The sequence below is a fragment of the Gracilinanus agilis genome, chromosome 3, assembly GCF_016433145.1.
Source record: "Gracilinanus agilis isolate LMUSP501 chromosome 3, AgileGrace, whole genome shotgun sequence".
Lineage (NCBI taxonomy): Eukaryota > Metazoa > Chordata > Mammalia > Didelphimorphia > Didelphidae > Gracilinanus > Gracilinanus agilis.
This window is the reverse complement of record NC_058132.1, coordinates 87,813,461-87,828,616: the sequence shown is the minus strand read 5'-3', so window position 1 is coordinate 87,828,616 and position 15,156 is coordinate 87,813,461. Positions and strand designations below refer to the sequence as shown.

The window sequence follows — 15,156 nt, the reverse complement described above, 5'->3', positions numbered from 1 at the left end:
TGGACCAGATTCTAAACTTGTTCTCTCTCTTTGGGTGATTAATTCACCTTGTTCAGAGGTGAATTTGCTGTCTAACAAAATAGGAACAAAATAGCTTTCAATAAAGTTGTCCAATCTGCTGAAGACAAGTATCTCTTCCTAGGAAAGGGAGGAGAGAAGGGGAGTGTGTATGTAAGGCCTTCTGAGATGAAGGGAGGCATGACCCCAACCCAACCTCAGTACTCAGCCCTTCAAAGAAAGCCACACAAGACACATCCGGCCAAGCAGCGGCCTTTTAGTGGAGAACGAGACAGCTGCCAAGAGTGGTGCTGTCCACAATGATCTCCGATTTGCATAGGAGATTATCCGAAAATGAGTTATTTCCTCTTCCTTTTCCTCTCTCTCTTTCTCTTCCTTTTCAGGTTCCCCAGGGTAGCGGGGCAGGGGTGCTAGGCCTGGGGGATCCCCGGCCCCAATAGCCTCTCAATAGCGGCATGGATGTCTCCACCAGTAGCAATAAGCGCTTGCAAGTTGGCATCACGGTTGGTGAAGCCCATTGCCTTCAGTTGGTCCAACTCCTGCTGGAAGCGGCCCTCAGCTGGAGGTGGTGACCTTTGCGGTGGTGGAGGGGGTGGTGAGGTCTGAAGGGTAGTGGGGCTTGCGTGGGCCAAGGACTGGAGGAGCTGCAGCACAGCTAGGGTGGGTTGCTGGGTGGACACCCGAGCGTTTGACCCACCCGCCATACCCACCCCATGGCCCCCGCTGGGCCTTCCGGAACCCCGAAGGCAGGGTCCCAGACCTGGAACCTCCATGGAGAGCGTCTGCAGGCCCTGTTCAATCTGCAGCCAAGCCTGTAGAGCCCGAGGATTAGTGAGGATAGGCAGCAAGGGCAGACGGGGCCTTAAAGGGCTGCCAGTAGTGAGCTGGTGCAGCAGGGCTGGGTTCTGATGCAGTGCGTGCAGGGCATTCCGCAGGGCAGCCGTAGAGGGTAGGGATGGGCCAGGCAGGGAATCTTTGCCTACATTTGGGGTCACATCATGTGAACCAGGTCCTAGACCCATGAACAGATTGGGCATGCTAGAACTATATGAGTTTCCCCGTGATGAGTTTCCCAGAACCCTGCCCTGAGTCCCAGGCCACACATTCCCCAGCCTAAGAGTTCCAGCTGTAGAAGAGTTAGTAGAAGGACCAGACAAGGACGTTGGGCCCTTGGCCCGGGGCGATGAAGCTGGGACTGTGAGCATCAGCTGTTGGATATCTGCATAGACCTGTCTTAGGGCATTGTCACCCCCAGGAACCGCCTTCAGAGCCCCCAGGCCTCTCTCATCTGCTCTTAGCATCAACAATTCCCTTAGCAGGGCAGGGCTCCTCAGGGCCTCAGGCACGGTCTCAGCTGTGTGGGCTGGTGGAGCCTGCTGTGGCTGACCTATCAGCCGCCCGGGGCCAGTGCCAGGAGAAGGGTTGGTGCTGGACGGGTTTTCACCCAGTAGACCTTGTATGGATGGATCATCCAGGAATTGCACCACAGCTTCAGGGACCGCCATGAGGAGTTGAGTCAGATGGCCAAGGAAATCGGCCAGATCCGGTGAGCCTCGGGCTATGCGTCCCAGCCTGGCCAGCAGACCAGAAGCCACTGAGCTCGGGGAAGACCCGGGGATGTTGCTACCTGGAAGAGGCTGGTTTGAGGTGGGATGTGTGCCAGACATGGGAGGTGAGGCAGGTGTGGCAGGCGTATGGCATGAGCGGGTGAATCCAGGGAAGCGGTACCGCACCACCAGATGGACGGTAGTGCCATCGAGGACTCCCCTCTGGTTCAGTGTGTCCTGGTCTCGCAGGATCTTCCCTGTGAAGATGAGCACCAGACGGTTCACATCATAATTAAGACGCTTTGAGATCTGCTCTTTGAACTCCCTAACACTGCAGTTCTCTGCCAGGGTGAACTCCTGGCGTTCCTGTGGTGTCTTCGTTGTTACTGTGATGATGCGCGGCGGCTGCGGCTCCCGCCCTGCCACCAGCCGGCTGTCTCCCGCTTCTTCCCGGGCCCCCGCCATGCTTCAGTGACGCGCCAGTGCCGATCTATCTGCCCAAATCCTTGGGGCCTGGTGCCAGACACGGTGGGGGAGGATGTGGGGCGCTGTGTCTGCTGGGGTGGGGAGCAACGTTGGCCTTGGAGAGTTACCCTAGCTCCCGGCTCTGTGCCAATTCCACCTCCCAGCTCGGTGCTCAGGCCCGTGGCTGTGTAACTCCGCAGCGTCCTGGCTCCCCCTGCACCCAGGGCTGTTCCCCATCAGCATCTGGGCCAAGCCAGAGCTAGACCCTTTGCCTTACCCTTGGGGAAGGCTCGGGGGAATATGACCTCAGCAATGAGGTCACAATGAGGAGCTGGCTAGGAAGATGGTGGGTGTTGGGCACAAGCTTCTAGAGAAGAGGAGGAAGCAGCCTGGAGTTACAAAAAAAAAAAAAAAATGAGGAGGAAGCAGGATCTGAGTTACTCATAAAAAGAGTAGGGAGCTACTGTCAAGCTGTGTCTTAAAGAGCCCTATGACCACCAGTTGATCATCCGGCCTGAAATTCCACCATTAGAATACTCTTCCTATCTGTTAAACATTACCCTCTTCAAATCCCTCTTAGGGGGAAGAACACGTTAGGCCAATAACAGCCCATTCACTTCATTAGAAGGATTTGCTTTCTGAAGAGATCCAAAAAAGATCTTGACACAGGCTGTGCCTTAATATGGGGTAGAAATAAAAGTCCTTTACTTGAGATTAAAAATAAGGTGTATAAATCGATAGTAGGTTGGAAGATATGGCTAAATGAAATAGTGCATGTGAAAAAAAATAGGAATGTTAGCGGATCCAGGCTCAGTTTTATAAATTAACAGAATGATGAAACAATCACAAAAGCTAATGCAAGCAGAGAATCTTATCAAGAGTTTTTTCATAGCCAGAATGAAAGTAGTTTGTCTTTTAATTTGGTCAGCCTGTGTATGGAATTATTGAAACCAGTTTGAAACACTGTATTTTAGTGAGTACCTTGAGTAACTGGATTCTGTCTTGAGGAGGGCAACTAGAATGTTGTGGGAATTGAAGACCAAGGCAGATTAACAAACTGGTTAGGATTAACCTAGGAATTCGGGTAATTTAGGAAGGAAGGATTTAAGTTCCTACCATGTGCCAGGCACTATGTTAACTAATCATTTTATAATCTCATTTGTTACATACAAGAACCCAGGGAGATAAGGTGCTCTTATCATATTCATTTTATAATTGAGGAAATTGAGACAAACAGGGGTTAAGTGTCATGCCTATGGCCACATAGCTAGTAAATGCCTGAAGCTATGTTTGAATTTGTCTTCCTCATTTTGGGTCTCAGTGCTCTCTACTCACTGTGCTACTTTACTGAGGGAATATAAGCACTGTCTTAAAGCATAGTATTTAAAGAGCTGTCATAATAGAAGAAAGGTTTAGACTTGTTCTACTCAGCCCCTAACAAAGAACAGAACTATGAATAATGAGGTGAAAATTGCAAAGTGGCAAGTTTAGGATTAATATCCCATGGATAGGACAACTTTGTTTTTGTTTTTTATTTAAAATATTTTTCCATGGTTACATGATTCATGATTTTTCCCATCCTTCTTCCCTCCCATCTACCAAAGCTGACAAGCAATTCTACTGGATTATACATGTATCATTGTTCAAAACCTATTTCCATGTTATTCATATTTGCAGTAGAGTGTGATCCTTTAACATCAAAACTCTAATCATATCCATATTGAACTATGTGATCAATTCACATGTCTTTCTTCTGCCTTTCTGCTCCCACAGTTCTTTCTCTGGATGTGGATAGCATTCCTTCTCATAAGTCCCTCAAAATTGTCCTGGACCATTGCTTTGCTGCTAGTAGAGAAGTCCATTACATTTTATTGTACCATAGCGTATCAGTCTCTGTGTACAGTGTTCTCCTGGTTCTGATCCTTTCACTCTGCATCAATTCCTGGAGGTTTTTCCAGATCACATGGAATTCCTCCATTACATTATTCCTTTTAGCATAATAATATTCCATCATCATCAGACACCACAATTTATTCAACCATTCTTCAATCGAGGGACACTCCCTTATTTTACAATTTTTACCACTATAAAAAACATGGCCATAAATATTTTTGTACAAGTATTTTTTCTTATTTCTTTGGGGTACAAACTCAGCAGTGGTATGGTTAATCAAAGGGCAGGCAATCTCTTAAAGCCCTTTATGCATAGTTCAAAATTGTCCTCCAGAATGGTTAGACCAATTCACAACTCCACCAGCAGTATATTAGTGTCCCAATTTTGCCACATTCCTTCCAACATTTATCACTTTCCTTTGTTGCCATATTGGCCAATCTGCTAGGTATGAGATTGTGTTGTTTTAATTTGCCTTTCTCTAATCGAGAGGGATTTAGAATACTTTTTCATGTGCTTATAGATAGTTTTGATTTCTTCATGAGAAAACTACCTATTCATATCCCTTGACCATTTGTAGATTGGGGAATGCCTTGATTTTTTTTTTGTAAATTTGCCTTAGTTCCTTATATATTTAGCAAATTAAACCTTTGTCAGAGAGTTTTGTTATAAAAATGTTCTCCCATTTTGTTGCTTTTCTTCTAATTTTGTTTGCATTGGTTTTGTTTGTACAAAACCTTTTTAATTTAATATAATCAAAGTCATTCATTTTACATTTTGTAATGTTCACTGTCTCTTACTTGATCTTCTTCCTTTCCCACAGATCTGACAGGTATATTATTCTATATTCACCTCATTTATTTATGATTTCATTCTTTTTATTTAAGTCATTTACCCACTTTGAATTTATCTTGTTATAGGGTATAAGATATTGATCTAAATCTAATTTTTCCCATACTGTTTTCCAGTTTTCCCAGCAGTTTTTTTTTTGTTTTTTTTTTTTTTGCCAAATAGTGAATTCTTGTCTCCAAAACTGGATAGGACAACTTCTTAATAATTCATAGTATTCAATGGTGAAATTGGTTACTCTGGATAATCACATAACCTTATAATTGGAAGGGACATGACACAGATAACTGGAATACAAAATAGGATAGGGTTGGCACTTACTAATGGGAAAAAAATTGATATTTGTAGGTGCCTTAAGGTGCCTAGGGAGACTCTTTTAGGACAGATGATCTTCATGATAGACTTCTAGCAAGTAGATATCATTGATATTTTCCCAATTTTTGCAGGAGGATATGATTTAAGGCTTGATATCAGGAACAGTCACCTAATAATCAGAGTTGTTTAAAAGTAGAATGAGCTTGCTACTAGAGGTAGTTGGTTCCACCTTAGAAATATTTAAGCAGAGGCTGGATGTACACTTGCCAGGGATTGTTCAGTGGGCGATTCTTTTCATGTCTAGGTTAAGGCTAGACAACTGCAGGGCTCCTTTCCAATTCTTACTTATATTCCATAATTCTGAGAGATTAAATAATTAATTGGATTTCAACTCTGGTTTGCTGCTGCATTTAGTGCCAATAAGGTGTTATTTGAGATTGGAGGAAAAGAAAGGTACTTTCTGATTGCTAAGTGAATGTTTTCCTAGTTATCATAGAAAAGTTTCTGGAGGAAGTGGAATTTGCACCATCATTTGAAGGAAGGCAAGATTCATCATGAGAGGATGGGTTTGTGGAGAAGGGTTAACATTTTACAGATGAAGAAAAGCATGGGGAAAGATGCTGAGTCAGGAAAGGGGAAGATATAGAGAAGTAGCTACTTAGCCATCAAATTGTAATTTTTTTAGTTTGACAGAACCTCAGAAGCCATGTGGCTCAGCCCATTCTTGAGCAAGAATAGCCTCCACAATTGACACTCTCTTTTGGAACACAGAACAGCCCAGTCTTCTAGCTAATGGGCACATGTAAGTCGTGTCTCTTTGTCTTTTCTGGGTTTATTCAAAGAGGGGCAAGGTTTCTATCCCAAGCTTCTGTCTAATTTAGAAACTGAAAATTCGTGAAATTCCTTAATTTCTGATCATCAAAATTCATTCCTTTGGAGAGGAACTTCCCTTTCAAAAAACTGTCAAGCACTGTCTGGGTCTGAAGTCTATATTCACCATACCAGGATTCCCTCTGTTATCATACAAATGAATTAGAGGGAAGAAAGCAAAACTTAAACAAGCCATACCTCTCTCTTCTAGGGATCACCCCATAAATTATTCTCATCTTCCTCCTCCTTCTCCTCCTCAAAACCTTACTTTTGTTGTATACATATGGTCACTGGTAAGCTTCCCAAAGGGAAAACAGGCCATTTGCAATCATATGTGTCAGCCATAACAAAACATATTACTCTAGATGAGAATCTAATGTGACTGACCTCCCTAGCTAGTCCTGGGCCTAAGATCCTCAGAATGCAGCCTAAGACTATCTTTACTTTTCTTGATTGTCAACCAACTTAAAAAAAATTATTAGCACCTATTATGGGCATTGTGCTAATTCTGATATATTGCATTGTTGAATTATGTTGGGTTTACATTCCAAAAGAACCTAGAGAAAATTTCCAGAAGGGCTTCTCTTTAACTACACTTCCTTCATATTAGATTTATAAAGTTGATTTTTTTCATACAAGTATAAGACTTCATATTTATTCTTATTACATTCCACTTAGATTTGGTCCAATATTCTATTTTGTTTTTCTTTGAATATTGGCCCAGTCCTTTAGTATGCTGAATCATCAAAAGCATTTATTAAATAGCTACTATGTATGACACACTATGCTAAGCACTGAGGATGCAAAAAGAAAAAGAGCAAAAAGCCCTATTCTCAAGAAGATAATCTAACAAAATGACATATTGACAGCTATGGACAAATGAGATGTATGTATTTGTATATGTATGTGTACATATGTACACATGTTTATTTGAGAAATTGGGCAATAATCACAGGGAAAGCATTAGCATTAAGGGGAATTCAGAAAAGAGATTCTTATGAAAATAATGTTAGTGATCTGTTTCTTCTTTGTGTCTTCTAAAATTGTTATAACCTTGGCATTTATTTCTCTCTCAGAGTTATTGATAAGAATAGTATAAAACCAAGAGTTGAACTCTGGAGCTGTCACCTGCAAGCCTTCTTTCAAGTTGATAACGAATTATTGAAGACTTCATCCCAATGAAGTTTAAAAGTAAACTACATTATCATCTAAGCCATATCCCTCCATCTTTCCCCCACTAAAATAGAGAACTTTTTAATAACCTTGTCAAAAAGAAAAAAATATTTAGTCTGGATTGACTTTTTAAAAATCCTTGCCTTTTTTGTCTTAAAGTTAATACTGTGTATTGCTTCCAAGGCAGAAAGAATAGTAAGGGATAATAAGTAAGGGTTGTGACTTGCCTAGGGTCTTGCACTTAGGAAGTGTCCGAAGCCAGATTTATGGTTTGACTTATTCTATATAATCTCATTGTTGGTTTTTAATGATTATTAACTTTTTCTAGATGTTTACTACTCATCCACTTAATAATTTTTACATTTTTGCCAGTAATTAAAGTCAAGATCGCTGTATTTGTGTGTATAATATATATGATAGTGAGAATGTAGAATTATTAAAGGAAATGTTGATAAATGATATCCTGATTTTCTTCCCATTAATTTGATCACTATTTCTTATTCTCTTTTTGTATGTTTTCATCTAGATCATACCTTTTAATCTTAGATGTTCCATAAGGTTCTATCTTGGGTTCTCTTCTCTTTTTCTTCCATACTATTTCACTTGGTTATCTCATAGGCTCCTATGGATTTAATTGTCACTTCTCTGCTGATGATCCTCAAATATCTATTTTCTGCCTGTGTTAGTGGAAATTTGGGGTTCTTTGGGGTTTGTTGAGTCTTAATATTCAGATCCATTATATAAACTTCCTGTGGACACTTAGAGGACTTGAGAACTACACTTCCCATGATTCAATGGACTTCCTGACTTATGGTGGTGATGTGGGCCAACATAAACAGAAGCTTAAATAGGGAAAACTTGATTGGTACTGTCTCTTTGCTATGGAGCATCCAGGTGGGCAGAGGTAATGGTGGGGATTTTGAATTAGATCTTGGAAGGCACGTGGCTTAATTACCAATATGGATTACAATAAATCATTAATATTATTGAATATATCCATCTATATCAATTTTATTTGTAACATGCCCTAATCTTTCTGTAGACCTGTAATCTCACGTCTCTAGTCCCTCAGGCTCAAAGCCTAGGAGTAATCTTTGACTCTTCACTTTTTCTCATCCCTATATCTAATCTGTTGACAAGGCCTATCAATTGCACATTCTATTTCAAATATTATCTCCTCTCTTCTGTCATTGCTTCCACTCTAGTGCAGGTTTTATCACCTCATTCCTCTACTATTATGATAATCTGCTGGTGGGTCTGCCTGTCTCAAGTCTTTCTACTCCAATCTATCCTCTATTCATCCACTAAACTGATTTTCCTAAAGTGCAGATCTGTCCATGTCCTTTCCTCCCTGACCCCTTTACTCAAATTTATTTCCAGGATCAAATTCAAAATGCTCTGTTTGGCATTCAAAGCCCTTCATAACCCAGCTCCCACCTACCTTTCAAGTCTTTTTTGCACCTTACTCTTCTCCATTCATTCTTTTCAGTTGTGTGATACTGGCCCCCTGGATTTTCCGTAAACAAGATGATCCACCTCTCAGTTTCAGACATTTTCTCTGGTTGTCTCCCATTCCTGGAATTCCCTCCCTCCTCAGTTCTGCCAACTGACATCTCTGGATTACTTTGTCTCAACTAAAATTTCATTGTTTTATAAGAAACCTTCCCTGACTCTTATTTCTAATATTTTCTTTCTTATTTCCTATTTATCCTGCTTATAGCTTGCTTTGTACGTATTTTATTTATATGTTGTCTCCCCATTAGATTCTAAGCTTCTAGAGGACAAAGGCTGTTTTTTAGAGGACAAAAGATCTGCTTTTGCTCTCCTTGGTACCTAACATCATACCTGACACCTAGTAAATGCCCCATAAATGTTTATTTAACTAAGTATTGGTTCCAAGGCAAAAGAGAAGGAAGAGGTAGGCACTTGGGCTAAGTGACTTACTAGGTTGGAAGTTTCTGAGGCTAATTTTGAACCCAGGACCTCCTGCATCTAGGCCTGGCTTTCTATCCAATAAGCTACTTAGCTGCCCCTTCATAAATGTTTAATAATTAATGAATGAATATATAAATAAAAAAAACATTTAAGCATCTACTATGTACCCAGTACTGTGCTATACATGAAGCTACAAAAATTAATCCAAGATAGTTCTTGCCCTCAAAGAGCTTACATTTTAACAACAAATTGAGGGGAATGGTGACCTGAGAAAGATACTTTGGACTGGACAGTAACAGTGATTATGAATAGAGTCATAGGGCAGTCAATTATTATGCTCTTTGAAAAAGAAATGTTAGATTTAATTACTTCTGGAAAAAGAGGTGGTAAGGAGGAAGAGGGAGTAGTGCCTAGAAGACTGAGGGCATGAGATAGATGACAAGATTTTTGAGTAGGCTGGACAAGATTGGAAAGTATTGTTTAAAAAAAGGTAGAGTGAAAATTAGAGTATTAATAAAATATCGTAACCTTCAGTGACTGAAACAATGCTGGTATTTTCAATATAAAAACAAAAAGATAAAAGGAGGTAAAATTGTGAGTTGTACTGTAGTCTTGGCAAGTTTGAGATGTCTACAGGAAATTTAGGTAGAACTTTTCAGAGGACATTTGCTGAGCTTAAGGCCTGGAGCTTAGGAAAAAGATTAGTGAGTGATCTGCATAGAGATTATAATTGAAACTATAAGAAAAGATATAGAAAATAAGGCTTAGGACAGACATTGGGAACCTCCATGTTTAAGGAATGGGACATGGCTGATGATCAAGAAAAAAGTAAGAATTAACAGTCATGGAGTACAGCTCGGTAGCTCAGCAGATTGAGAGCCAGGCTCAGAGATGGGAGGTCCTAGATTCAAATCTGATCTCAGACACTTCCTAGCTGTGTGACTCTGGGCAAGTCATTTGACCCCCATTACCTAGCCTTTACCACTCTTCTGACTTAGAACCAATACACAGTATTGATTCTAAGACACAAGGTAAGGGTTTTTTAAAAAAGAATTAACAGTCATGAAATCTCATAAATGCTGAGGGAGGAGAGAATATGCAAGAGGAAAGAATGGTCCATATTCTCAAGAGCTGCAAAGAGGTTGAGAATGATGAGAAATTTCTCTTCCTCCTCACCTCTCTTAGTTTCCCTGGCTTCCTAAAAGACAATCCAATTCTACTTTCTATGAAAGGCTTTATGGAGTTCAAGCAGCTTAGTAAGACCTTCTCTGGTTACCTTCATCGACCCTGTATAAATCTGGCATGTACCATGTTATTTACATGTGTCCTTCATTAGAATATATGTTGCTTGAGGGCAGAGACTCTCTTTTGGGCTTGGAAAGTCAAATTAAAGTTCTTTTAGGATGGAGGAAAAACTGGAAATATTTGTAGGTAATATAGAAGTTACCTATAGTTAAAGTGAGACTGAAGATAAAATGAATTAGGATGATTAAAATGGCAAGAGGTTGAAGAGAATGGTATCAAGGTTAAACATAAGATTTGGCCATGACAAAGAGAAGAAATACCTAAGAAACAGAGTAAAGGAGGACAGAATGTCATATTTTTGAAGTGCCTAATAAGCAAAAGAGGATGCTCATGAAGGATAACTTATTTGCCCAGTAAAACAAGATGTAAAGTCTTCAGATGAGAAAAGGGAAGGGAAAAGATGATATAAGAAACTTGAGAGAAAGACCATAAGAAGTTGGATAGAAAGTGAATGAAGGAATAATAAAAAAAAGATTATTATGTAAATAATGGAGGGGAATTTAGGTAATAAATATTTACAGCAGAGATAGCATGATGGCAACTTCCTAAAGTGATGTTGAATGGCTCAGTAGCAGGTGGACGATATGGGGTAGACAACAAAGGAATGAAATTTCCCATCATTTGGAGTCCTTTAGCAGATATTTAATGACCATTTTTCAGGGATACTATATAGAGGGGACTACTTTTCAAGGGGTAGTTAGATGGCTTATTGGATAAAGTGCTGGGCCTAGAGTCAGAAACAAACATCTTTGTGAGTTCAAATTGATCTGTGTGTCCCAGGACAGATTATTTAATCTTGTCTGCATCAGTTTCTCATCTGTAAAATGAGCTGAAGAAGGAAAGAGCAAACCACTTTAGTATCTTTGACAAGAAAATCCCAAATGGGGTCATCAGGAGTCAGAAACAACTGAACAATAACTTTTAAACTGTGGATTGGATGGGAATCACAAATTTAGAGTTGGAAAGGAGCTCAAAGTTTAACTCTTTAATTTCCAGATTAAAGAAATCAAGGTCAAGAAAGATTAAGCAATCATGAAAAGTCACAAACCTAGTAAGTAGCAGGGGCCGGATTCCAACTTAAATCTGCTGACTTTACATTTAATATTCATTCCATTGTACCATACCATTTCCTTTTAGGTTATGGAGAATACCATCCCTATTACTTATTTCTCCCATCTTTCATGCCCAGACTTGGGAAAACCATTTATTTCTTTCCCTTTCTTTCCCTTTGCTCCCTTTTAAACCCTCTGCTTTATGGCTTCTGACATCACGCAGCTGAATTTGCATGGTCACCAATTATCTCTTTAATATCAGTTATGATGACCTTTTCTCAATTTTTATCCTTCTTGAATTCTCCACAGCATTAGATATTATTGCGCACATTTTCCTCTTGGATACTCCTTTTTCTCTAGGTTTTTCATGATACTATTTCTTCTGGTTCTCTTCAATTAAGTCTTACCACTCTAAATCCATCCTTGTTAGGTCTTCATGTTATATCCAGTAACCAAAGTTGTCCCTCCATGACTCTGTACTATACTATACTATACTTCATTCTATACTGTCTCATTTGGACATCTCATCAGGCCCCATTAATTCAGTTATCATATCTCTGAGGATGATTCCCATATCTGCAAATGAGAATCGAAGAGACATAAATAGCTGGGACTTCAGGCTCTGGAACCGAGGATGTAGTTCAACCCCTGCAGTGATTCGTAGGTAGTACCTAGAATTTAGAAAGCTTGAAGACAATTGCTGTGAATGTTATGTGTGTACATATATATACGTATATGTATTTGTGTATATATTTATGCATGCACATATATATCCTGATTAATGCAAATTATGAAATTTTTGAAACGATCACATTGTTCAAATTCACACTATTTTTCTTTTGCATTGGAATGGTCATTTCTACATAACTTTGAGTAGAGCAAATACATATAACCACTTTAGTGGATTAATTATTCACACTATATTTAGCTGCATATGTAAAGAAGAGGGAATTTGATTCCCTCCCAATTCAGTTTGCTGTAGTAACAGACTATAATCAGATAATACGTTTCATTAGCAAGTTATCCTTATTATTTCTGTATTATCTGTTATGATTGAATGAAGCAGAACACCTTTCTTTGAGTCAGAAGGGAATGATGTCATTAGATAAACAAAAAAAGTGATATCTTTTTTTTGGGGGGAGGGGGTTCTAAATAGCTAAACCCTGGAAATAGTTAGCAGTTTGGGCCATTTTACCAAGAGATGGTTCTTAGGGAAAAAATCAGTTCATTTCTTATCAGAGAAGATGAAATTTTCTTTTCCCCACCAGCCATGTGTAATATCATTTCTGATATGCAAAATGGAGAGCAGGATGAGTGACCAATAGCAGAGTTCCTTGCCTAGAGGATTATACCCTATATAAAGTCAGAGATTTTGTTCTAGAGAGTTTGAGGTAAGGTTGAGGAATACACATATAGGTTGTTTTGAAGCAGCTTCAAAGACAATGACCTCTGGAACTATAGTCCTGCCTTTTGAGAGTTACTACAGAGAGGACTTTGGAAAGAGAGGAAGGATTTGGAAACCCTATCATAACAAATTTGTGAGTTGCCTTGGCCATTTTCCTTATATGTGTGCCATACTACCATTGTACTATAAGTTTGTGCCTGCTCTTCTTAAGGATACTATACACATTTTGGGGAAATGAGACCTTGGTTTCTACAGGGAATATTTTATAACTAATGTTATTCCTATATCATCTTATTAGTGTTTTCTTCTTGTTCTTATTTCTGAAAAGTAATAGTGTCTATTGGCTGTTAATGGGAAGCACATTGGTGGAGATTAATATTTTAGGAACAGTTATCTACAAGATATCCCCTAAAATCTATAAGAGTAGTCAGTGTCCTCTGGGAATTCATTCCAACTATTTAGTGCAAATTTGGGGAAGAAGCTCAGATGAGGTACTACATTTAGAAATAACTTTGATGAGATTTTCTATCCCCTTATAAACAATGGCTTTTATCACTGGAATAACTTCCAACTAGAAAAGTTATAGGTTAAGCTTCTAAATTTCTTCCCTCAAGAATAAAACTAAGTTTATTTGTGTGTGTGTGTGTGTGTGTGTGTGTGTGTGTGTGTGTGAAGGGAAGAGTAAGAAATGCTGGAGCCAGTCTTCTGAAGACATTCATAGATGCATTCAAAGGGGGCAAAATATGATACAACAGTAACCCTTATTCTGGCTTGAAGGGGCCTAGACCTTGAGATTCAAGGGTATAAATAATAATAATAATATTTATAGCATATGGAATTTTCTCCTTGACATAGATACCTTCATGATCCCAAAGGATATTCCTTACAAAATCAACTGTAACTACTTGCATTCTTGGATCATAACTTTATTACAACACCTGGTGAGCTGGTAACAATCCCAGTTGCTTGGTTTGCTATGTCCCAAGGTGGACACTGGATTTGGAGAGATGATTTTAGGTGTCAGAAGAATATAGAGACTTTTGAATGTGAAGCAAGAGGGTAAAGAAAAATAGAGGGAAAAGGGAGAAGAAAGAGAAAGGGAGAGAGAAAGTTGGAGAAAGGGACAGAGAGAGGGGACGAGAGGGAGAAGAGAGAAAGAAAGGAGCTATAGAAGGAAAATAAAAGAGGGAGAAAAGGAATGAGTTGTAAGTAAATATGGATATATCGAGACAACTTGAGGAGCAGGCATCACTTGGGAGCTAGGGCATAGGGCAAAGTGGCATTGGATAGTACCTGAAACAAAGCTAGATGAGGAACCATCAGGAGAAAGAGCACTAGGAGGACCATATTGTTCACTGCCATATGTTGGGTTTCTGGGAAGAAAGCATTCAGCTGCCACAAGGATGCAGTGGATTTCAATGGACTGAATACCCAATATGGGTTGTCATGGAAACAAAAAAAGCTCACTCACTAAATAAATTCATAAAAGCAAAGGGAATCTGTACTATTATATACTCATTGTACTCTGCTCCAGTGCAGAGGATGACCTGAACCACCAACTTTGTTATTAAATATTTAGAAGGAATAACTAATTTTCAATCTGTTTCAACAGATCTGAAAGCACCATGATATTGAGAAAAAAGGTAAAAAACTTGCTGTTAATTAAATCTCCTTTAGGGGCAGCTAGGTGGCTCAGTGGATTGACAGTCAGCCTAGAGATGGGATGTCCTGGGTTTAATACTAAATACTAAATACTTAATACCTAAATACTTCTAGATGTTTGACCCTAGGCAAGTCACTTAATCCCCATTGCCTAGCCCTTACCACACTTTTGCCTTGAAGCCACTATGCAGTTTTGATTCTAAGACGGAAAGCAAGGGTTAAAAAAAATAAGAATAAAGTCTTTCTTAGTTCCAAGAGTCACCAACAACAATAATAAAGAACTGATGACTTTGTTTTAAAGAACAGAGTAAAGGAAATTTTTAACTGATGCTTCAGAGGATATGCTATGCTTGTGTTTTTGCTAGTATCAAAAAATAGCTATGTACCCAAAGAATGCAATTTGTGCTCTATCCTAGAAAGAAAAGTACAATGACTGCACATAATACTACTTGGGTTATCAGGGGAAATAAAATACTATTTTAAAAAATGGAAAAACCAAGTCTGGAATGCCATCCTTCCTCTACCTTTTATAAAATGGATTCATCATCATGTTGGATCAAGAAATTCTGAGAGAGACAGACAGGGAGATAGAGGTAGAAACAGAGAGGCAGACAGAGAAAGAGAGGGAGAGAGGGAGAGAGAGAGAGAAGATGGATGGGTGGATGAAGAT

The 15,156-nt window shown here is 39.5% G+C and overlaps 1 protein-coding gene across 1 annotated transcript; it reads right to left on the bottom strand.

Moving 5' to 3' along the window:
- Positions 1–428: 428 nt before the first annotated feature.
- On the bottom strand, positions 429–2,030 carry LOC123239703 (ubiquilin-1-like). Its single transcript, XM_044666992.1, has one exon. The coding sequence runs from the start codon at positions 2,028–2,030 to the stop codon at positions 429–431; it is 1,602 nt and encodes a 533-aa protein (XP_044522927.1).
- Between the last annotated feature and the right edge of the window lie 13,126 nt (positions 2,031–15,156).

Bases quoted from the DNA above. Each gene is read 5' to 3' on its own strand.
- LOC123239703 (XM_044666992.1), bottom strand. From the start codon at position 2,030: ATGGCGGGGGCCCGGGAAGAAGCGGGAGACAGCCGGCTGGTGGCAGGG.